We start from the raw sequence: 25,580 nt of genomic DNA, 5'->3' as shown, positions 1-25,580 counted from the left end.
TTGCTTCCTCCATGGATCTCACCCAAACCCTCATACCTCGGGACTGGCGATCGCCAAAGTACTGGTATCAGGGTTTTAGCCGCACTCAGTTAGTGAGGCACTAGTGTATTCTTGTATACTGTCACCTTTTTCTCTGTGTTGTGAAACCGGCAACTCCAAGGTTCCACCAGAATACAGTCTCCTGTAATCTGGTGGAAGGACCGAATAATCGCTTCCCAAAAAACGTGCATCTTTGTGCACTCCCACCACAGATGGGCAAAGATACCTAGAGCCCCGCATCCCCTCAAACAAGTTGGGGAATATCGCTGCACCAAACCGCTGAGCCCTCTGCAGGGTGAGATACTAGCTAGCAAAAAGCTTGTACCACATCTCTGTAGTCCTTAAATCCACCGATTAGCAACAAGCTAATGTCTCTCGCTTTTTCTCATCTCGAAGGGGTCCTAGTTCCTCTTCCCATTTCCCTAAATAAGGCACTGTATACAGGCTCTGTTTCCCCTAGTAAAACTAAAATCCTATATAATATTAATATATATATATATATATATATATATATATATATATATATATATATATATATATATATATATATATATATATATATATATATATATATATATATATATATATATATATATATATATATATATATATATATATATATATATATACACACACTTTTTTTTTTTTTTTTTTTTATATACTAGGCTTAGTACATACGGGAGAGCTAAACAGTTTCTCCATTAGTCTCAAATCATCCCTTCCCCACATAGGCTGCAGTAAAGAGTGCACAAAGTGCTGCAATTGTGTATTTCTCCATTTATCAAGCGGCATATTCCCCCAGGTTTGTGTGAATTTTAAAAACGTGCATAATCGGTTTCCTACCATTACATCTTTTAACTGTATCGCCTCATTTTTTTCCCATCTAACAAAATATAAAATAGTCCTCTTTCCCTGGTTTAAAATAATTTGTATTAATCAAAAAGGTGCATCATATTTCTAGGGAAAAAAAAATAAAAAAAAAATCTACATAAATATAAACTGTCCCAAATTCTTAACGTGTTCCTAGAAAATATACTCGTGTTATTGTCCAAGTCTCAATGTGCTCGTGGCACCCAAACCATCTTCCCCAAATCTACCTTGCTTTGTGCGCACGCAATTTCCACCCAGCTCCTACCCTTCTTATTATGTATCCAATCTGCTATTCGTGCTATAGAAATTGCCTGCTAATATTTTTTAAAATCAGACACAGCTACCTCCCCCCTGACCCTTTTCCCTTTGTTAGTACTGCAAAGGCAATTCTAGGCCTGGGGTAGGATGAGTGGAATTATTTGGAATATATATATATATACACATATACACATACACACACACACACACTTGGGGAGAATGTTCCTTTTTACACAGTCTCTAGTGATGTGGTTAATTTACTACTCTCTACACCATACTAATACACCTCAGGAAGTGCCGCCATGGCTAACAGAGGATAGACTTAGAGCTAAACTAGAGAAACTTAACATAAATAAATCCCCGGGACCGGATGGCTTGCACCCAAGGGTTCTTAATGAGCTCAGCCAGGTGATTGCCAGACCATTATTCTTGATCTTTAAGGATAGTTTACAGACGGGTATGGTGCCAGCTGATTGGAAAAAAGCCAACGTGGTACCAATATTTAAAAAGGGGCCGAGATATATCCCGGGTAACTATAGGCCGGTCAGCCTAACATCAGTAGTCTGCAAAATTTTGGAGGGGATGATAAGGGACCACATACAAGACTTTAGTAATGAAAACGGTATTATAAGTAGTAATCAGCATGGATTCATGAAAAATCGTTTGTGCCAAACCAATCTATTAACCTTCTACGATGAAGTGAGCTGCCACTTAGATAAAGGTAAGCCTGTGGATGTGGTGTATCTGGACTTTGCAAAGGCCTTTGACACCGTTCCCCACAAACGCTTACTGTACAAACTAAGGAAGGTAGGTATGGACCATAAGGCGAGTACCTGGATAGAGAACTGGCTCCAGGGGAGAGTCCAGAGGGTGGTGATTAATGGGGAGTACTCGGATTGGGCAGGTGTGGAAAGTGGGGTCCCCCAGGGTTCTGTCCTGGGACCAATCCTGTTTAATTTATTCATAAATGATCTAGAGGAGGGGATATCTAGTACAATCTCAGTATTTGCAGATGATACTAAATTAGGCATGCCAATATCTTCTATGCAGGATGTGGAAATCTTGCAAGCAGACCCGAACAAAATAACGGGGTGGGCAACTACATGGCAGATGAGATTTAATGTAGGAAAATGTAAAGTAATGCACTTGTGGGCCAGAAACCAGAAAGCAAGCTACTCACTAGGGGGGGAACCTCTGGGTGAGTCTAGGATGGAAAGGGACCTGGGGGTACTGGTAGACAACAGGCTTGGCAGTGGCATGCAATGCCAAGCCGCCGCAAGCAAAGCCAACAGAATACTGGGTTGGATTCACTCCAGAAATAAAGAGATTATTCTTCCACTCTACAAGACTCTGGTCCGGCCACATCTGGAGTATGCTGTCCAGTTCTGGGCACCGGTCCTCAGGAAGGATGTGCTGGAACTGGAGAAAGTCCAGAGAAGGGCAACAAAAATAATTAGGGGAATGGAGGACATCAGCTATGAGGAAAGACTACAAGCACTGAACCTATTCTCTCTGGAGAAGAGACGATTGAGGGGGGATATGAGATCAATGTACAAATACTGTACTGGCGACCCTAGCATAAGGAACAAACTATTCAGAGAAAGGAGATACAATAAGACACGTGGCCACTCACTAAAACTTGAGGAAAGGCGGTTTAACCTTAAAGTGCGTAAGGGGTTCTTCACTGTAAGAGCGGTAAGGATGTGGAATTCTCTTCCACGAGCAGTCGTATCAGCGGGGAGCATTGATAGTTTCAAAAAACTATTGGATGGACACCTTAAAGACCACAACATACAGGGGTATACAATGTACGGTTAAAAGTAAACACACACACACACACACACACATCATAGGTTGAACTGGATGGACTTGTGTCTTTTTTCAACCTCACTAACTATGTAACCATACAAAGGGGTACTTAGGCTGGATTGCCTGTTCTCTCTTTGGTATTGTAATATCCAGGATTTCCAATTTAGCTATGTTAACTTTAAAATTTGATAGCTTCCCATATCTCCCTAGTTCCTCCAGCACTATCGGGATCGTTAGCTTACGGTTAGAGATGAAGAATAGTACATCGGCCGCATATGCAGCCACCTTGTACTCATTACTCCCCACTCTCACCCCTCTAATGTTTGTGTCTTTATGAATTGCTGCCAAAAGGGTTCTAGAGCCAAGACAAACAGCATTGGGAAAAGGGGGCACCCTCGTCTAGACCCATTGTGTAATTCAAAAGGGGGGGAGGCAAACTGCCAATTATGCTTAGCCTTGGATGAAGGTAAAAGGCAGAGGTCCATCGTATCATCCTTTCTCCGATACCTGGTTATCTCAGAGTTTCTAACATGAAGCCCCAATCAACCCGATCGAATGCCTTTTCGGCATCTATAGGCAATAAGGCCGGGGTTACCTTCTTTTTTACTTCATGGATCAAAAGGAGTGATTTAACTTCCTCACATCCGCGCTACAGCCTATATACGGCTGCAACGCGGACTTGAATTTTATATTATATATATATATATATATATATATATATATATATATATATAAAAAAAAAAAATCACAGGTGACCGAATACCCCCAAAGGAAAGCTCTATTTGTGGGTAAAAAAAAAAAGAAGACATACATTTTATTAGGGTACAGTGTCGCAAGACCGCACAATTGTCCGTTAAAGTAACGCAGTGCTGAATTGCAAAAATGGCCTGGTCATTAAGGGGCAAAACATTCTGGTCCAGAAGTGGTTAATAACTATATGAAATCCGCTTTTTGTTTCCTGTTCCATAAGTGCCGCCAGTTCCCCAGTCTTCTCAATTAGCTCTCACTTCTCTGGGATATCAGTGTGTGGATCTCTCTAAGTAGCTGGTTCTTCCTCTCCTTTTCCTTTTTTCTTTGTGTCCCGAAGCCTATTGATATCTCCCTTATTTAAGCCTTATGCGCTTCCCACAGGGTAGTTCGTGAAGTCTCTGGTGTGTCATTGATAGCAAAAAAACTATCCAACTCCTTCTCTACTCTCAACTATCTTAGGATCCTGAATAAGCGAGTCATTCAGTTTCCAAGCCCTTTCTCTAGGTACTGCTGCAAGTAAATCTAGCTGAGCTATCACCAAGGCGCGGTCAGAGCCTTATGGGCTTAAATTATCACATCCCTGAGGAAGGCCAAAAATTGATGCTCTATTAAAATGTAATAAGACTCTATAATGTAAATGTAATAAGACTCTATATTTCCTATTCCACAGTATAATCTCTAAATTCTGGGTGTCTAACCCTCCAAACATCCACCATCTGATACTCCCCCCAATATTCTCCAAATTTCATTCTGCCTTTGTAATGGGAGACGGGAAGTCCCTGTCGATGGACCCAGGCCTGGGTCCAACCCCATATGAAAGTCTCCCGCTACAATAAGCCTCCTCTCTTTAAATGTCATCAATCTTTTGAGGCTCCATTCACACTACCGCGACTTGTCAGGTGACTTGTGAGCCTGACAAGTCGCGGTCCATGCAGTGCTACAGGACCCGTTCTAATAGGAGTGACACAAGACGCTCCGACTTAGAAAAAGGAACCTGTACTACTTCGGGCGACCTGGAGGCGACTTGCATTGACTTCCATTATGTGAAGTCCGTGCAAGTCGTGCCGAAGTCGCGGTGCACGGGACTTCACAGGTCGCCCCCGAAGTCGTGCCGCTGCAGTGTGAATGCGGTCTTTTTCCTCAAAAACTTATTTTGGTCTCAGGGGAGTAAATATTTGCAAATATTTACAAAAGGTACACTCCATATCAAATAGTATTCCCTTAACCACTTAAGGACCAAGTCTTTTATAACACTTGTTGTTTACAAGTTAAAAATCAGTATTTTTTGGTAGATAATTACTTAGAACCCCCAAATATTCGATTTTTTTTTTTTTTTTTTTTTTTTAGCAGAGACCCTAGAGAATAAAATGGAGATTATTGCAATACTTTATGTCACACTGCATTTGTGCAGCAGTCTTACAAACGCAATTATTCTGGAAAAAATACACCTATTTTTAATTTGAAAAAAAAAAACAAAAAACAGTAAAGTTAGCCCAACTTTTTTCTATAATGTGAAAGAGAATGTTATGCCAAGTAAATTGATACCCAACATGTCATGCTTCAATATTGGGCACACTCGTGGAATGGCAACAAACTTTGGTGCTTAAAAATCTCCATAGGCAATGCTTTAAAATTTCTACAAATTATCAGTTTAGAGTTACAGAAGAGGTCTAGGGCTAGAATTACTCTGGCTCCAACGATCGCGGCAATACCTCACGTGTGGTTTAAACACCGTTTACATATGTGGGCGCGACTTGCGTATGCGTTCACTTCTGCGAACGAGCTTTAATTATTTATTTTACCTTTTATTTTTACACTGTCCCTGCCTGCCTATTACAAGGATTGTAAACATCCCTTGTAATAGAAATAAGCAGGACAAGTCCTCTAATGTGGGATCTGGGGTCAAAAAGACCTCAGATCTCGCATCTACACAAAAAAAAAAAAAAAAGAAGAAAGAAAGAAAACAGGGGCCCTTTAAGGCCGTTGGGAGGAAGAGGCGTATGACGTCACTCCAGTCCTCCAAGGCCATAGATTCAAGTGGGTACCACCCTGCCCTCACTTGACTTCCTGCCTAGGACTCCATTGGACCGTATCATTTTCCCCGCTACCTACGGCTCCGGCAAGCAGGGGGAAGACGACCGGGAACCAGCGGGAGTCACCTCAAAAAAGTGATCCTGTGGAGAATTGCCGCTGGGACTACTTTTAATGAAAAAGCGGAAAGGCCGCCGTTTAAAAAAATGCCGGGGTTATGGCAGCCCTGGTATTTAACATCAAAGTACCGATGTAAAACTGCAGCGGGCAGCCTGTAAGTGGTAATAAACAAAAGCCTCCCCTCAAGATCTGCTAGCTGCTCCTTTAATGTGCACACAGCGCTCCTATCAAATCCAGAATCGCCACTCACTGTGAGTGACTCGAAACTGAGTCACCAAATAACCACATAGGAAAAAGGCGAGAGGAAAATGTAATCCCTAAGGCATGTGTAATGTGTGTTTCTTGTAGGCAGCCCAATCCAGCCCCATAACCATGCAATTCTTTAGTTACCTTATGCCTTTTACTAGGTGTGTTCAGACCTGCAACATTGTAGGACACTAAATTTACCAGAGCCATGGGCAGCCAAAGGAACAGCTAGCACGTCTTTTCCTAGAAAAAAAAAAAAAAAAAAAAAAAAAAAAAAAAAAGACCCCACCCACCCCCCTTTCCCAAAGAGGTTATCCCCTCGGAGGATTGAACAATTGTCCAGATTTTAGCCAATATACGGATCCGGTGACACAAAACCATGTGCCACCTCCTGTCTATACCTTCCCAGGGGGCAACCACCATGGCGCTCAGATCTATCCCCACCCACTGGACCCACCGTCACCACCGCAAAAGAGAAGGGGGAGGGGGAAGGAAGGAGAATGAATACAAGAGGCAACTTACATTAGACTCTTAGTACAAAATGACCCTATGCTTCCCCCGCCACCAAAGACCACCGCTCCTCCCTCAACATTATTGGTGCACCCGCAGTCTCTTCCCACCCCAGCAGGGATGGAAATGGTAAATTCAGTTTGCTACAGGATTTTCTGAAGTCTTCTGGGAATCTCAAAATTGCTGTTCGGCCATCTTTTTTCCCTTAAAGACAAACTAGGAAACCCCAGCAGTATGAGATATTAGAGACCCGCCTCTGTTCTGTCAGGGGTTTGAGGAGTCTTCTCCTCCTCGCCAGGGTTTCAGCGGAAAGCAATCCCAACTGAGTTTCAGGCCTTTTCCATAATTGTGCAACACATGGGAAAAAACATGCATTAAAGTGGTAGTGAAGTCCATTTGTTTATGTTTTACCTACAGGTAAGCCTATAACCACTTGACATCCGGAAGATTTACCCCCCTTCATGACGAGGCCATTTTTTGCAATATGGCACTCAGCTACTTTAAGTAAAAAGTGTGCGGCCATGCAACGCTGTAGCCAAATAAAATTGATATAATTTCCCACAAAGAGTTATTTTGGTGGTATTTGATCACCAGTGGGTTTAATTTATTGTGCTATAGGCTATATTATATATATTAAAAAAAAAATCTAAAAAGGTCTTTAAACATTTATGCCAATGTGTATTCTGCTACATATATTTGGTGAGGATAATCCCAATAAACGCATATAGATTGGTTTGCGAGAAGGGTATAGCGTCTACAAACTATGAATATGTACTGGAATTATTATTATTTTTTTTATACTAGTAATGGCGGCAATCAGCGATTTATAGAGAGACTGCACTATTGCGGCGAACATTGACACTTTTTACATTTTGTGGGAACCAGTGATACTTATACAGTGATCATGGCTAAAATAAGCAGTCACTGTACAAATGACACTGGCTGGAAAGGAGTTAAACAGCTAGGGCGATCAAAGCATGCAATATGTGCCTAACCAGTGTTTTTGAACACTATGTGTGGTGCTTTTACTAAGAAAAGTGATATTTTAATCCATCACTTCCCTCCTGTCAGGACTGAGCTCTGCCTTGTTAACATAGGCAGAGCTTCGTACTGTGTCTCTGCTCGACAAATCGGCGGTTTTCAGCAAACATCCATTGGCTGGCACCCACGATCATCTTCCGCTGTGACAAATCACAGCAGAAGCAGCTCTGCCACGCCCCCTGCCCAGAAAATATGTGATTCTGCACAGCGTGGCTGCCCTGGAGCAGTAAATCTGTTATAGAGCGGTCAGCAAGCAGTTAATAAGCCTTACCTGTAGGAACTGTAATTAGATCTTAAACTTGCACAGTTTAGGAGGTATGTGTAGCAGCCCAAATATACAACAGAAATGCAGGTTTAAACTTAACCTTAGGGTCCTTTCATACGGGCTGTCCGTATGTCCGTTTTTCATCCCATTCTTTTGCGGCTGAAAAACGGACATAATGCATGCCAATGGGATTGCGGATGACCATCCACTGACACCCGATTTGCGTCCTTTCCTATCAGTTCCGTTTTTTGGAATGGAAGAGAACCCTATTTTTCTTCCCGTTTAAAAAAACGGAACGGACGCAAAAACGGATGTCAGCGGTGTCATCCGCAATTCCATTGACATGCATCAACTCAGTTTATCATCCGCAAACGGATGGGATGATAAACGGAACATACGGACCGCATGACACAAGTGTCATCCGTGTCCGGAAAAAAAAAAGTGCTGGAGCGGATCAAAAAACGGTCCGCTCCGTGTGAAAGAACCCTTACAGTGGTCATTAAAAAGATGGGGGGGGGGGGGGGGATTTTTTTTTTTTTCCAATGGCGACACGTGTTTTGGTGAAGAGCAGAGGAAGTGAATGAAAATGAGAGCAAAAATAAAGGAATATGCATGTCCCAGCATGCTTTGTAACATTCATACTTCTCACATCTAAATTTAGTGTGCAACCCAGTAATAGAAACGTCATGCCACTGTGTATACATGTATACATTTTCAAGAGGTAAAGTTTGTAAAACATAATAGAGGAAATGAGATAAAGAAATGTAAGGATAGGAGAATCTGAAGTCACCACCTGCATAGAGATTGTCCTTTATGCCTCACTGATGTCAAGTCTTCCACTAAAGTGATGAGCTGAATATTCCTTCATGTCACCAAGCTAAACTGAAATGTGAGAAGCAGCGAGTTCTGCAAATTAACTGTATTATGTACCAGTGTATTACAGCTTGCCGATTTCCTGATTGCTTAAAGTGCTTCTAAAGCCTTAAAGTAGAAGTAAAGGCTAATACCCTAAATGCTCCCCTGCAATCATTAATGTGAGCAGAGTCCAGCCTTATGTGTCAAAATGAAAAAAATCCCAGTTCTTCTACCTTTATTTTGTAGTATTCAATGCTGTCACATGACTTCAATCCCTCTTCCTGCTGAGTCCAAGAGCAGCAAGTGGGTGTGGTTACTGAAAGCTTGTGACATCACTTCCAGGGAGGGGCACTGTTCCTGTGTAGCCAGTGGGTGTATACAGAACGGGAGGAGCTGATGATTGAAGGTTCCCGCCCAGTGCTCTCTCCCATCAATAAGGATGCATTGTACATCCTAATTCATGAGAAAATTAGGAAATAATTTACACAGGACACGGGGGGGGGGGGGGGGGTGTATAGTTGTGCTGGGCTTTGAATGAAGACTACCATAGGTGCTCTGGGGTTTCAGCTCACAGTCTACAATGATCATAGTACAGGCAAGTAGCACCCATTCCCATCTAAGAAACTTTCAAAGTCAGCGGCCTTGAAAAGATACCTGCACTACTTTGATGCTACTTTGATCCAGAGAGTAAAGTTGGATCAAAGTCGCACTCTAAAGTGCAATAGTGGAAACAGACTAAAGCTTTGTTTCCACTAGTGTGACTCGTCATGCAACTTTGGACACACAAAGTCACATGACAAGTCACAGCCCATTGATGTCAATGGCACCGTTCCCATCTATGCGACGTTGAAAAGGTACCTGCACTACTTTGATGCAACTTCTGATGCAATTTTGATCCAGAGAGTATAAAGTTGGATCAAAGCTGCACTCAAAGTCGCACTCTAGCCTAGTGGCTAAGTTTCCACTAGTGCAACTCTTAAGTTGTGCGATTTAGTGAAGCTTTGATACAACATTACACTCTCTGGATCAAAGTTGCTTCAAAGTAGTGCAGGCACCTTTTCAAAGTGGCATAGATAGCCAGCATCACTTATTCACAGTGTTCTGTGAATGGAAAACTACAAGTCCCATCAGCCGCTAAAGCTGTAAGGTTAGTTCTCGATGAACTACCACGGCACTGTAAGCGCTGTGATACTGACAGTAAGAATCCATGAATTAAGTAGCTGCTTGCCCGTACGAGGTACAAGCAAGCAGATACACTGACAGGTCTGAATGAGTCCTGAATGGCATTAGCTTCACAGGCTCCTACAACACAAGAACTCATCATTTAATGATTGCATGACATGGACTGCAGAGGGGTCCTCCTGGGATCCAGAGCCGACGTCAGACCAAGGGAAAGGAATGGGATCAGCTGATTCAAAGTAAACCTCGATGTCCCAAAATTTTGGGCCCGCTTTTTTTTTTTGCAGCATATAGCAATGGATACTGAAAAAAAAAAATAAATAATTCCCCAGCACTGGTGTCAGTGTTAACCCCTCTACGTCACTGGTGATCAGTAGCAGTGCTATTTAACCCCTTCCCATTGGTGATCAGTACATGGTCGATTCAATTTAACTGACGCCCCAAAACAGGCTTCACTTTTCCCCCAAATACAGAACTAAAAATCAGGACAGTAAAAGTATGTTTATCTTACAGATGCATCCCCTAGTTCTGTGTTATGTCTGGACTTTACAGCTGAACTCCAGGAATGATCTTAACTGCATGCTTACATTGGTTCAGCTTGGACCAATCTCTGTCTGGACCAATGTAAGCATGCAAATAATATCAAACCAGAAGTTTCCCTTCAAATTGTACCGATCACAACTCTAGGCAGATGAAACTGAGCACAGCATAAAAAACGCAGTGGGTACCTTTAGTGACAACCACATGTGAAGCAGGAATTCTAGAGATAAAGACACTGAAGTCACATGCTAATGTCTAGCTTGACTTCCACCCTCCTTTCACCAATTCCAATCACATCAAAATGGAAGGACCAGGAAGAACTGCCATTTATGTGTCACAGCGGTCTAAATCTACAATTTAGATTGTTTTGACATGAAGTTTTCATTAAACGTGACCTCTTCTGGTGCAGTTTTTCATTTGTCCAGGTTTACTTTAATCACCTAAATACCAGCATTTTACATCCCCCCTCCCCCCCCCCCAATTATCAGACCGTTTTCTTTTATGAGGGCTGTGATAGTTTGATTGACAATTACCCAGCAATGCAATAGTGCAAATTAATTTTATAGAAACATAAGATATTAACGCACCCAAAACTCCCGACCTCCATGTAAAACATCACCCAAAACACAAACTGGCATCCTCTTCATGTCCACCCACCCGCCACAAGAGAGTAGGGATGAACCAATCCGATATTAGGATCGGATATCGGCGCCGATATGGCCATAATAGCTGGATCGGGGGATCGGTAAAATTAACAGATCCATGGGCCGATCCGGTTTTGCTCTTTACATAGCTGTGAGGGAGCAGAGAACAGCTTTCAAAAAAAAAAAAAAAGAGCCTCCTGCAAATGCCTGTCAGTCTCCCCGTTAGGCCCCTTTCACACAACGTCAGTTGTCATCCGTTTTTCGTCAGTTATTATCCATTTTCGTCAGTTGTTATCCATCTTTCATCCGTTGTCATCCGTTTTTACATAGAGATGCATTGATGTCCGTTTTTCATCCGTCAACGGATGGATGAAAAAACGGACAAACGGACAGCGTGTGTGAAAGGGGCCTTAAGTAAACACAATGAATACAATATATCTTTCCGTTCTGTCTGCCAGAGGAGGGAAGTTTAACCTCTTAAATGCACAATTGTTATAAAAGGTATCTTCCGATACCGATCCGGAAGTATTATTTTGTTATAAGCTCACAAAACAGTACTTCCGGATCGGTCTCGGGATCGGCGATTTCACAAAGCAAAAGATTGGCATCGGTACCAAAAAAGTCAGATCAGTGCATCCCTACAAGAGAGCTGAGTTTTTTTTTTTTTTTTTTTTAAACCCCCCCCCCCCCCTGCTTTTCCCTCGGTGTCTGTGGAAGGGTGCTGTGTCGTGCTGGCTCTGGAAGGGCGTCCAGTGGATGCCATCATGCTTTACCTCAGTGTCTGTATATGGGCACCATGTTCAGGGCCCAGGCCCCATAAGGTCAACAGGGGGGTCCAGAGCAGCAGGAAAAGGCACAATTACTGCAATCAACCGCCCTGTGGCCCTCCCTGTATTTACAATGTTTCAATTTGTCAACATACAGGGAGTCACTGTACAAAGTGCTTTCTGTTCAGTCACTCTGCAGCTGAGGCTTCAGAGAAAGATTGAGGGCACATTCCTCAAATCCTCTCTCAAAAGAGAGATGTCGGGTGTCTGTTAAGACCACCAATATTTCACCAACCCCCACAAGACTATAAAAATTGTTTAAAGCGGTTGTAAACCCTATAAAAAAAAAAAAATAAAAAAAAAAACCTGCAAGACAAAGGCAAAATGAGCTAGTATGCATCGCACACTAGCCCATTATGTTTAACTTACCTTAAAACGAAGCCCTGACACGGACCCCCAGACATCGATGCGGGCGCTGCCATGATCCCTCGTCGTCTCTTCCGGGTTCGGCGGCTCCGGCGCGCTGATTGGCCGGAGCCGCGATGACGTCACTCCCGTGCGTGCGCGCGGTAGTGATTTTTCCGGCAAGCTCCCGGCAACTTAATTGAAGGTCCCCCCGGACCTTCAGAGCGCATGCGCCGCTCGCGCGAGCGGCTGCATGCACTGTAAATATCTACTAAACCGTGCCGGTTTAGGAGATATTATTTGTACCTTATTATAGGCTTACCTGTAGGTAAAAGTGTCAAAAAGCGGGATACTACCCCTTTAAAGCAGGGTTCCACCCAAAAGTGGAACTTCTGCTTTAAATACTTCTGACATGCCACATTTTTTGGGGGGGTACCTAGTTTTGACAGGTACCTACTCCCACTTCCACTTGAGCGGCAGTTCCCCTCTCCCCCTCCCTCCAATCTTCTGGGACACGTCAGAGGTCCTAAAAGATAGCCCGGCCATTCACAACACGCAGTGCGTCTTGTGCATGTGCAGTGCGCACCCGGTTGTGAACCTGCAAGCTGTGACAGCCGGGTGACCACAATAGAGATGCCGGCACCGCCAAGAGGAGAGGGAAAGGAGCGAGGCTTCGGACGGCCCCCATCGCTGGATCATAGGACAGGTAATTGTGTGTTTATCAAAATTCAGCAGCTACACTTCTTGTAGCTCCTGACTTTTAACAAACACCAAAATGGGTGGAACTCTGTTTTAGGGGCTCACTCTCACAGGTATTCTGTTTGCAAGAATGAGTGGTTAGTTCAAGTGGCTGGAGCCGCCTGTTAGGCTTGGCTCACTGATGGGTTAGCTAGGCTGTAAGGGCCCCATGATTTCTACCAGCAGCCCTGGCTGTGTGGTTTTGGCTCTAGTAGGGTGTCTGGTGGATGCGATTGGCGGCAGTGGTAGAAGGGGAATACCTGGTTTACACTTGTACAAAAGATACAAAGCCACTATGATTGGCCTGTGATCTGCGCTGTCTAATGACAGTATGATAAGGCATTCCTTTACTCACCACCCACAGTATAATGAATCAGCTACTGCAGAGAGTGAACCAACACAGATTGATACAATGTTGTAGAGACTGAACTCTGCTGTTCACAGATAAGCAACAGATTATCTAAGGTAAAGAGTTCCCTCTCTGCTAAATTGTATCAATCTGTACAGCTGTTCGCTCTCTGCAGTAGCCGATTCATTACACTGTCAGTGGTGAGTACAAGAATCTCCATACACAGCCCAGAGTTCTCCCTCATTAGAGAGCAAGTCTTATTTTTTAATTGTAACTACAGGTAAGCCTATAATAAAGGTAGGCAATGTATATAATCATATAATCTGTAGGCAAGGTGAATATCCCCTAAACTTGCACAGTTTAGAAGATATTCAGAGTGCATGCAGCGGATGAGGTCATCAGCGCATGCGCTCTGAAGGTCCGGCTTACCGTGCCGGACCTTCAGAGCCCGAGCCATAAATGGTGGCTCCGGCGCACATGCCCAGGAGTGTCGTCATCGCGGCTTCGGCAACTCACAGCGCTGGAGCCCGCAAACCCAGAAGAAGCACTGGGGAAGATGTCAGCCGTCTCAGCGGTGTGCGGGCGCAGCTGGAGGGGTTTGTTCCAAGACAAATTTTTTCATAATGAGCTAGAATGCGATGCATACTAGCTCATTATGCCTTTTTTCTTCTCAAGTTTACATCCTTTAAGAGCCGGTTCACACTGGTGCGAATCCACTGCAGGCTCCCTCATCGCACCCAGTCCACACTGCCATATGTGAACTGCTGGGAGTGTCAATATAAAGTTAATTACACCCCCAGAGAAGTTTGTATATCACCGTGCAAACTGTCAATTTGGAGAGGAATCGGATCGCATATGTGTGAACACCCATGCAATCCCGGTTCTGGTGCAATCTTAAAAACGGCATTTCCTCGATTCATACAGAGCTGTTCTCTGCTCACTCACAGCTGTCAAAAAAAAAAAGCCTCCAGCAAATGTTGATCAACATTGCTACAGCTGCTAGATAACTATAAACACAATGCTTTACAATGTATCATTTCATTCTTTTAGATCAAAAGAATGAACTTCCGTCTGTAAGACCGCATTCACACTGAAGCGGCACAACTTCAGGGGCGACCTGTGAAGTCCCGTGCACAGCGACTTTATCTATGCAAGTCGCTCCGAGGTCGCCCCGAAGTAGTACGGGACCCTTTTTCTAAGTCGGAGCGACTTGTGTCACTCCTATTAGAACGGCTCCTGTAGCACTGCATGGACCGCGACTTGTCAGGCTGAATGGAGCCTTAAGGAGGACTTGTTTAACCTCTTAAAGACTAATCCTTTTTCTGACACTTGTTTGCTAGAAAATTTCTTAGAACCACAAAACATTATATATATTTATTTTAGCAGAGACCCTAGAGAATAAAATGGCCATCGTTACAATATTTTATGTCACAATGTGTTTGAGGAGCGGTCTTTTAAACGCAACTTTTTCAGGGGGGGGGGGGGGGGGAACGCTTTCATGAATTAAAATGAAACTAAACAGTAAAGGTTAGCACAATTTTTTTTGTATAAATGTAAAAGATGATGTTACGCTGAGAATGAGAGAATCATGATCTTTATACTAACAAAAAAAATTGTGATTCCCATTTTATCCAGAATCGTGCAGCTCTACCCTCCTGCTATGTATCTTGGGCTGTGCTTGCCCATTCTGAGGGCCTGAGCCCTGCATAGTGGGTGCCACTGGGTAGAGAAGTGGGGGGGGGGGGGGTGAGAGTGGACACACATCCACTCTCTTCCCTTTCTAACTGTTAACCCGGAAGTAATGCAATTTCCCCGTTGACAGTTTCCCCCGCAATCGAGGCCGGGAAAGAATGTAATGCAGTACAATGTGCATTGCATTACATTCAGTGGAACACAGAGGAGACAGGTAGGGTATTGTCTTATTAAAAAGAGAACCTGTCACCCAAAAAAAATCACCACATCTGGGACTTTTTGTCCCCGATGTGATGAGGGGGGAAAAAAAATAGCTTTTAATTGTAAAAAAAATAAATTTACACCCAAGCATAAAAAATCTCCACCCCCCTAAAAAAAAAAAAAAAAAAAAAAAAAACGGAGGCTCCCCTTCATATATGCACATACAAATGCACGCAATGGGGCGCCTATGCCTGAAAACGTTAATTGTGGTACACATTACTTATCACTGCACAAACTGAAATGAGAGCAATAATTCTAGCACCACACCTACTTTGTAAACGCTAAACTGATGACCTATAGGGGGCTTTTAAAGTGTCGACTATGGAAAATATAGGGTACTGACATGTTGGGTATCTAGTCGGTGCAACCTCGGTTTTTATATTTTACCAAAAATGTGGGTAATGTATTGCGTTTTTGTGCCCCTAAAACTTTTAATGCGTTTTTATTTTACAGAAATGTTGTGTTTCTTAGACCTTTGCGGTAAAATCGTGTAACATAAAAAAAAAATGGAACTACCGCTATTGAATTCTCTAGGGCAGTGGTCCTCAACCCTGGTCCTCAGGACCCACTAACAGGCCAGGTTTGCAAGATAACTGAAATACATCCCAGGTGATATCATTTTCTGCTCAGTGATTGCAGTACTCTAGTCTGCATCTCCCCAAGGTAATACTTAAAATCTGCCTGTTTGTGGGCCCTGAAGACCGGAGTTGAGGACCACTGCTCTAGGGAGTCGGCTTTCAGAAAATATGTTTGGGGGTTTTATGTAATCTTCAGGCCTAAAATTATTTTTTAAATGTATGCAAAAAAATGCAACAACGGCTCCAGCTGTGAAAGGGTTAAAGGTTAAGTTCACCTTCAGGGACATGTAAATCCGTAAGATTTGTTACTTTTAGCTGGCTCCTCGATTCAAAGCAAATTTGTCAAACCCTGTTTTAGCAGATCAGATTGGATGCTGGTGGGTGTCAATGGTCACGTCCGCTGACATCCACTGCTCCATAGAGAGTTATGGGTGGACCAATCAGTCAGTCAGTCAGTCAGTCCGTGCGAGAGGGGCCTATGGTGTTGAGTGTTTAGACAGACATAATCATGACATATCCTTGTTTATATCTGCAAGCCTGGTTCACCTGAACATCCATTTTACCAGACTGGTGGCCGCTGTGCCCTCCCCGCTGTAGTTTCTTTTTTTATAGCGAACGGTGACATAATTACATCACCACTTGCTGTAGTGAGCGGTCCTGGGAGTCTCAGACTACCGGTCTGATCTGCCCATTACACATAAAGCCCCGTACACACGTACCGATCGTCGGCGAACGATCGGCCGTCTTTTGTCCCCGGGCTGTCGGTGTCTGTTGAAAAGTGCAAAGACGGCACAAGAATTTTGTCCGCCGACTACAGCCGACTGCAGAAGTGATGTCATGTAATGGTTAACTTTCCCTGTGTTTTTTCTTTTCTGAGCATGCTCAGTCTTGCAAATCTGCGGTCTGTCGGCCGAAATCTGTACTGACTGGCGAACAATCGGCCGCTCTGGTGTCGGCATACAAAAATTTTAATGCTTGCATGACAGATTCTTGTCGGCAGAATGTGCGCTGGCGGCTGTCGGAGGCATCATACTAACAAGCGTACAATCGGCAGATCGGTCGTCGGCCGACCCTTGTCTGCCGACAATCGGTACGTGTGTACGGGCCTTAAGTCAGTAACAGCTCTGCTCCCAGCTCCAACTGCGGCTCAGCCCGTTCCCCACCCTCATCTCAGCCCCAACATGCTCCACACGGCAGTACACATTGTTCACAGCGGCAGGACAAGTCAGTGGGATTTGAGAATGAGGAAATACAAGAAAAGTAAGTCGTTCTCCTTTACAATTGCTCAGAGTTTTATTAGAGCCTGGGGAGAGTATCCCCAAAGTGCAAACCTAGCGGGATCCTGGAATTTTGATTTTTAAGTGAAAAGGGCCTTACAGCCTATGTTATATTAGTCTGCGAAATGCAACCAATGACCTGACATTTCACACAAATCACAAACATTACTACTGTGTGAATGCGGACACATTTGCAAAGCAATTTTGATTATACAGAAACAAACAGGCATTCCGGCCAGCAGACTCTGCTTTGCTCAGCGGGGAGGATCGATCAGCTGATCCCTGCTGAGCAGGCAGATGACAGGTCCGTCTCTGATCACTGTTCAGAGACAGACCTGTCAGAGCCCTGGTCTGCTCTATGGGGAAATCGGTAAAAAAAAAAAAAAAAAAAACACGGACCGCCTGTCCGTTTTCATCCTATCCCATCTGCCAGACGGATGGAAAATAGTTACCATCCGTCTAGATTTCACAGATAGGATTAGGGATGCACCGATCCGATATACGGATCGGATATCAGCAACGATATGGCCATTATAGCTGGATCGGGGGGGGGGGGGGGGGAAATCGGTAACATTGACCGATCCGGTTTTTGCTTAGTAACGGCTCAGCCATCCCTTACTTGGTGCAGTAGTAGTATGGGATGAGAGCCGCTACTTCCTGTATAGTCCCGGCTCACAGGCGGAGTGATATCAGATGCACTCCGCCTGTGAATGGAGGAGCCGTACACATGAAGCAGCGGCTTTGCTCTGTACTGCAGCCGCTTGCTTTGTGTGTAGCTCCGGATCGGTATCGGCGATTTCACAACGCCAGATATCGGTATCGGGTCCAAAAAAAGTCGGATCGGTGCATTCCTAGACAGGATCGGATTGGATAGCAGCAGGTGTCACTGCTGCTCCATAGGGGTGAATGGAGCGTCCGATCAGGTGGACCTGATCGGAAAGATTGGGGATAAAGGCATCTAAACTCCAGCCCATTCTCTTCTATCCTGCTGTTCACATAGACTACAAGCACTACATCCGATGGCTGGCCGACACATCGCTGCATGAAACCTGATGGTTTGCATCTCCCAGGAGATAATCATCTGACAAGGAAGAAGTTTTCATGCTGATGACAATGGAAAACAGCAGATTATATATGACCCACAATGCACATGGACACAAGCATAAAAACCAGTGTCTCTAGTAACAAGAGAAGCAGCATAGAAAAGGTGACAGCTGTATTCCTTTATATTCCGAGATATAAAAATAACAACAAAAGGTAAAGACAGGCACATGGAAGGCAAAGCACAACAGTGAATTAGGAATGCGATTTCCTCATTAAAGGGCTGACAGGCAAGAAAGTAGAAGAGTGAGTGGGAGGCCAGGTTTACGGAGCCATATTTAACAGTAATTACTACACAGCTTAGTGAAGGATCTGCAGAATCTGATGGGACGATCTGTGTCAGAGGTCCCATGGTGTGTGCAATACGTTACAACTGAGATATAGGAAAACATCAGGTACAGGCCTGCAAGGGTGAAGACACAAGTAAATACTTGAGAGGACTGGAATAATAGGGAGTGCCAGGCAGATAGACTGGAAATAAGAGGTCACAAGAATGAAGGGAGAAGGGAAGGTGTGCACATCCAGGGAGCAGGGAGAAGGGTTACAGGTGTGGGGGGGGGGGGGTGACACCCAGGACCTGCTGGGGACAAGCAAATCCATCAGGGCTGAGGCCATAATGTGGGCAGCGGCATAAGATGGGGCACAGGATGGCATGTGGTGGTAAAAGTAGGATCTGAGGCACAAGAGGACCTTTCCTGGTGGCCCAAGTACAACAGGGGGACCTTTACAGGGGCACCCCAGCACAGCAGCACACAAGAAGCCATACCTGGGGGGGGGGGGGGGCAGCACAAAAATGGCACAGAAAGCCCTACTGGGTTAGGGCAGGACAACAGGACACAGAAGGCCCTACTGGGGGGGCAGCAAAACAGGGAACAGAGGAACAGGAAGCCCTCCCCCGGGAACAGGGCACAGAAAAACCAACCTGTGGGGAGGGGGAAGCAGCACAACAGGGCACAAAAAGCTCTACTGGGCTGGGCCATCACAACAGGGCACAGAAATCCCTATCGGGGGAAGGGGAAGCAGCACAACAGGGCACAGGAATCCCTACGGTGATGGGGGGAGTTGCAGCACAACAGAGCACAAGAAGATCTACCTGGGGGGGGGGGGGGGCAACATGGCACAGGAGGACCTACCAAGGGGCAACAGCAATATACATTGCATACACAGCATTTCTAAAGGAGGACCTGGTAGAGGAGTGTATATGTTTTATACAGCAGCAGTGAAGAGGACCTGTCAGGGTTACACACACACACACACAAAATGCACATATTGAGGGGTGTATGCATTACAGTGATGAGGACCTGTCACACACAATAGAAGGGGATGTATACATTCAGTGATGAGGACCTGTCACACACAATAGAAGGGGATGTATACATTCAGTGATGAGGACCTGTCACACATAATAGAAGGGGATGTATACATTCAGTGATGAGGACCTGTCACACATATAATAGAAGGGGATGTATACATTCAGTGATGAGGACCTGTCACACATAATAGAAGGGGATGTATACATTCAGTGATGAGGACCTGTCACACATAATGGAAGGGGATGTATACATTCAGTGATGAGGACCTGTCACACATATAATAGAAGGGGATGTATACATTCAGTGATGAGGACCTGTCACACATAATAGAAGGGGATGTATACATTCAGTGATGAGGACCTGTCACACATAATGGAAGGGGATGTATACATTCAGTGATGAGGACCTGTCACATAATAGAAGGGGATGTATACATTCAGTGATGAGGACCTGTCACACACAATAGAAGGGGATGTATACATTCAGTGATGAGGACCTGTCACACATAATGGAAGGGGATGTATACATTCAGTGAAGATGACCTGTCACACATAATAGAAGGGGATGTATACATTCAGTGATGAGGACCTGTCACACATAATAGAAGGGGATGTATACATTCAGTGATGAGGACCTGTCACACATAATGGAAGGGGATGTATACATTCAGTGATGAGGACCTGTCACACATAATAGAAGGGGATGTATACATTCAGTGATGAGGACCTGTCACACACAATAGAAGGGGATGTATACATTCAGTGATGAGGACTGTCACACACAATGGAAGGGGATGTATACATTCAGTGATGAGGACTGTCACACACAATGGAAGGGGATGTATACATTCAGTGATGAGGACCTGTCACACACAATAGAAGGGGATGTATACATTCAGTGATGAGGACTGTCACACACAATGGAAGGGGATGTATACATTCAGTGATGAGGACTGTCACACATATAATAGAAGGGGATGTATACATTCAGTGATGAGGCCCTGTCACACACAATAGAAGGGGATGTATACATTCAGTGATGAGGACTTGTCACACATAATGGAAGGGGATGAATACATTCAGTGATGAGGACTGTCACACACACAATGGAGGGGGATGTATACAGTCAGTGATGAGGACTTGTCACACACAATGGAAGGGGATGTATACATTCAGTGATGAGGACCTGTCACACATAATAGAAGGGGATGTATACATTCAGTGATGAGGACCTGTCACACATAATAGAAGGGGATGTATACAGTCAGTGATGAGGACCTGTCACACACAATGGAAGGGGATGTATACATTCAGTGATGAGGACCTGTCACACATATAATGGAAGGGGATGTATACATTCAGTTAGGGCTGCAACTAACGATTATTTTCATAATCGATTAGTTGACCGATTATTGTTTCGATTAATCGACTAATCTGAAAAAAACCTCAACAAAAAAAAATGTTGGTGCATAATTTAGTTAATATTCTTTATTATCTATATGCAGTGGTAATTATAAATACCCAGCTATTTAGTTGGATATTTAATCCACTCTGAGACAGATATATGTATTATTGGAGGTTTAAATTGGGTATAAACCGATTATCGGCAAGGCCGATATATCGAGGGCCGATTTTGACTTTTGCCGATATATCTATATCGGCCCTGGAACTGGCCGATATTGCCGATTTTCCAAATATTGCTCATGTAAGGGTAAAATGATGTCACATAGCATAATTCCGTTTACAAATGTTACTGAATATGCCACTCACATACAGTATGCACAAATTATAGATATAAGCAATTCCACATTAGCAGATCGGTATCTCTCACCCACTTGCCGTAAGTGATACCCGGGTGATACCGCTCCGTTTCGGCATTCCACTCAATATTGCTCTGTCTCTCACCCACCCACCCAATACCGATCCGTCTCTCACCCACTTGCCAGGACACCCGGGTGATACCGCTCCGTCTGGCATACGATGACGATCTCGGAGGTCGCCAGGCGTGACCACGCAGGCGATTTCCAAGATCGTATGCCGGACGGACAAATCTTCAAATAGTCTATGTGGTTTTTGCTCAGGAATTATATTCATTTTAAAATTGAATGTTAACAGCAAGTGGAATTTTCAAAACAACACTCGTCCATTCAACAAATATACAAATCATTTTTGTATAAATGTGCAAATATTTTTGTCCAAAAATCCAATACATGTATGGGCAGCATAAGACATTTAGTAGCAGCAGCATGCTTTTTTTTTTTTTTATCACCTGTCATGATGGGGGTAAAAAAAAAAAAAAAAAAAAAAAAGCCCTTTAGGGCTCTTTCACACGGCCGCTTCGTGTGAAAGCTCTGCTGCGGGACTTTTTTTTTTTCACGGAGTGGATGACATTTCTGTCATCCGCTCCGTGTGTCCGCATATCATCCCATCCGTTTGTGGATGATATGCGGAACTAATGTAAGTCTATGGGGACTTTGGATGTCAGCGGATGACACCGCTGACATCCGATTTTCCTTCCTTTCCGTTTTTTGAACGGAGGAAAAATAGGGTTCTGTTCCATTCGAAAAAACGGAACAGAACTGACAGGAAGAAAATCGGATGTCAGCGGATGGACTTACATTATGTCCGCAAATCATCCGCAAAAAAATAGGATGATTTGCGGACATACGGAGCGCCCGTGTGAAAGAGCCCTTATAGTAAAAAGAAAAAAAATCAGCAGATAATCGCTACTGTAATATAATTATAATTTCTACTGTGAATCAGTGAATGTTTTTCTATCTTGTATCATATGTATGTATTTGAAAAAAATATGCCCAGAAGTTGGATATGCAGGATATTTTAACTGGGAGTCATACATGAAACTATAAGAAGGGTGGAGGGGGGGGGGAAATAACATTTATATATTAAAGTAGTACTAAAAGCTGAGACTTTTTCCATGGATATAATAATTTTAAATATAATGCACAATACTATAGAACTTTTACTCTAAATGTAAATGTAATGCCTTATATCACCTCTAGTCTATCAGCCTTCTTTGGGTTCAGATACTGATCTTCCCTGCACAGAGCCCTTAAAGTGATTGTAAGCAAGGTATATAGCAAGGAAAAAAGAAAAAAAAAAACCTCTGCCTTTAGAATCACTTGGTTCCTTCTCTTGCCCAGGACTACATTTCCCATGAGGCATTGCTCCTCACACATTCACAAGTACTCTGCCATCTACATACATGTACAGACAGTGTACTGAGCTGTATGTGCGTTGCACTGTATTTTCTGACATGTAAACAAATAATGCATTCTGTATGCAGGACAACTAATCGGCTGACCGATTAATCGATTACGAAAATAGTTGACAACCATTTTCATAATCGATTAGTTGTCGATTAATCGATTATTTGTTTCAGCCCTACATTCAGTGATGAGGACCTGTCACATATAATGGAAGGGGATGTATACATTCAGTGATGAGGACCTGTCACATATAATAGAAGGGGATGTATACATTCAGTGATGAGGACCTGTCACACATAATAGAAGGGGATGTATACATTCAGTGATGATGATCTGTCACACACAATGGAAGGGGATGTATACATTCAGTGATGAGGACCTGTCACATATAATGGAAGGGGATGTATACATTCAGTGATGAGGACCTGTCACACACAATGGAAGGGGATGTATACATTCAGTGATGATGACCTGTCACACATATAATGGAAGGGGATGTATACATTCAGTGATGAGGACCTGTCACACATATAATGGAAGGGGATGTATACATTCAGTGATGAGGACCTGTCACACATATAATGGAAGGGGATGTATACATTCAGTGATGAGGACCTGTCACACATAATAGAAGGGGATGTATACATTCAGTGATGAGGACCTGTCACACATAATAGAAGGGGATGTATACATTCAGTGATGAGGACCTGTCACACATATAATGGAAGGGGATGTATACATTCAGTGATGAGGACCTGTCACACATATAATGGAAGGGGATGTATACATTCAGTGATGAGGACCTGTCACACATAATAGAAGGGGATGTATACATTCAGTGATGAGGACCTGTCACACATAATAGAAGGGGATGTATACATTCAGTGATGAGGACCTGTCACACATAATAGAAGGGGATGTATACATTCAGTGATGATGATCTGTCACATATAATGGAAGGGGATGTATACATTCAGTGATGAGGACCTGTCACACATAATAGAAGGGGATGTATACATTCAGTGATGAGGACCTGTCACACATAATAGAAGGGGATGTATACATTCAGTGATGAGGACCTGTCACACACAATAGAAGGGGATGTATACATTCAGTGATGAGGACCTGTCACACACAATAGAAGGGGATGTATACATTCAGTGATGAGGACCTGTCACACATAATAGAAGGGGATGTATACATTCAGTGATGATGACCTGTCACACATATAATAGAAGGGGATGTATACATTCAGTGATGAGGACCTGTCACACATAATAGAAGGGGATGTATAAATTCAGTGATGAGGACCTGTCACACATAATAGAAGGGGATGTATACATTCAGTGATGAGGACCTGTCACACATATAATAGAAGGGGATGTATACATTCAGTGATGAGGACCTGTCACACACAATAGAAGGGGATGTATACATTCAGTGATGATGACCTGTCACACATATAATAGAAGGGGATGTATACATTCAGTGATGAGGACCTGTCACACATATAATGGAAGGGGATGTATACATTCAGTGATGAGGACTGTCACACACAATAGAAGGGGATGTATACATTCAGTGATGAGGACCTGTCACACATAATGGAAGGGGATGTATACATTCAGTGAAGATGACCTGTCACACATAATAGAAGGGGATGTATACATTCAGTGTAGAGGACCTGTCATGTAGCCAGCAGCCAGCCAATAGTAATAGCCCCGGACACGTGACCCCTCATTACTCATAGCCTATAGAGGGGAAGGGATGGGGGGTAGAGGGGACACCTCCCGCACGGACACTCACACTCCAGGAGAGCAGGACAGCGTCACATCCTCCGGGGCATCGAAGAACTCCTCCGTGTCGCTGTCGGACGCCATGGCCGTCGGGTTGCGGACTGCTGAGGCGTCAGTTGGCGCCGCTCCCCGGAGGCGCAGGCCCGACCAGCATGTATGCTTGGAGCTCCCACTGACAGGCCAGCTACAGAGAGGAGGGCCCGGCACACTCACATAAACACGGCCCGAGTATCGCGAGATCACCGCGAGCACAGCCAGAAAGACAGGCGGAGCTGACCTGTACAGAGGGCGGGGACAGCTTGAGAGGGGCGTGGCTCAAACAGAGGACTGGATAGGATGAGAGTAGAAACATGTGTCTGACAGCTAAGCTTCGAAAGGGCGGAGCTGACACTCCCAGGGGCGGGGAAGGAGGATGAACTTGTGTGCTATAGGGTGGGCATTGACACACACGTGGGAAAGAGGGCGTGTCACTAACGACAGTCTGCGGAGCTGTCACTCTGCTTTAATATATAGCGCTCTCTCTCCCATCATAGGTGTGCATCCCAAAGCTCAAACTTATTTGCGTGTCTGTGAATGTGTACATATACTGATGGTGTCAGCAGAGCAGTGCACAGTGTCAGTAGGGCAGAGATGGGTGTCAGCAGAGCAGTGGATGGTGTCAGCAGAGCAGTGCACAGTGTCAGTAGACAGCGGCGGCTGGTGCTCAAAAATTTTGGGGCGCAAACAGAAAAATGTACCGTAATAGGCATTGCTTTGCGGCAAAAAACACTGTAAAAAAGTGCGTGACTTAACAAATAATCATTAGGTTGGTTTAGGATCGACCAGCGTGTGTCCCCATTCAATGCACAGTGACCAGCATGATGTCCCCCATCAATGCACAGTGTCCAGCATGTCCCCCATCAATGCACAGTGACCAGCAT

The 25,580-nt window shown here is 44.1% G+C and overlaps 1 protein-coding gene across 1 annotated transcript in view; it reads right to left on the bottom strand.

Moving 5' to 3' along the window:
* The window catches only part of WDR44 (WD repeat domain 44), a 176,293-nt gene extending 151,375 nt beyond the window's left edge, over nucleotides 1-24,918 (bottom strand). The window contains exon 1 of the mRNA XM_082263435.1: nucleotides 24,671-24,918. Within this exon, the coding sequence (XP_082119561.1) occupies nucleotides 24,671-24,744 (74 nt within the window). The 5' untranslated portion in view covers nucleotides 24,745-24,918. The remainder of the gene's footprint in view (nucleotides 1-24,670) is intronic.
* Between the last annotated feature and the right edge of the window lie 662 nt (nucleotides 24,919-25,580).

This window comes from Pelophylax lessonae (genome assembly GCF_965119305.1).
Source record: "Pelophylax lessonae genome assembly, chromosome: 7".
NCBI classification, from domain to species: domain Eukaryota; kingdom Metazoa; phylum Chordata; class Amphibia; order Anura; family Ranidae; genus Pelophylax; species Pelophylax lessonae.
The sequence above is the reverse complement of the archived record's forward strand: the minus strand, read 5'-3'. Positions and strand labels throughout refer to the sequence as shown.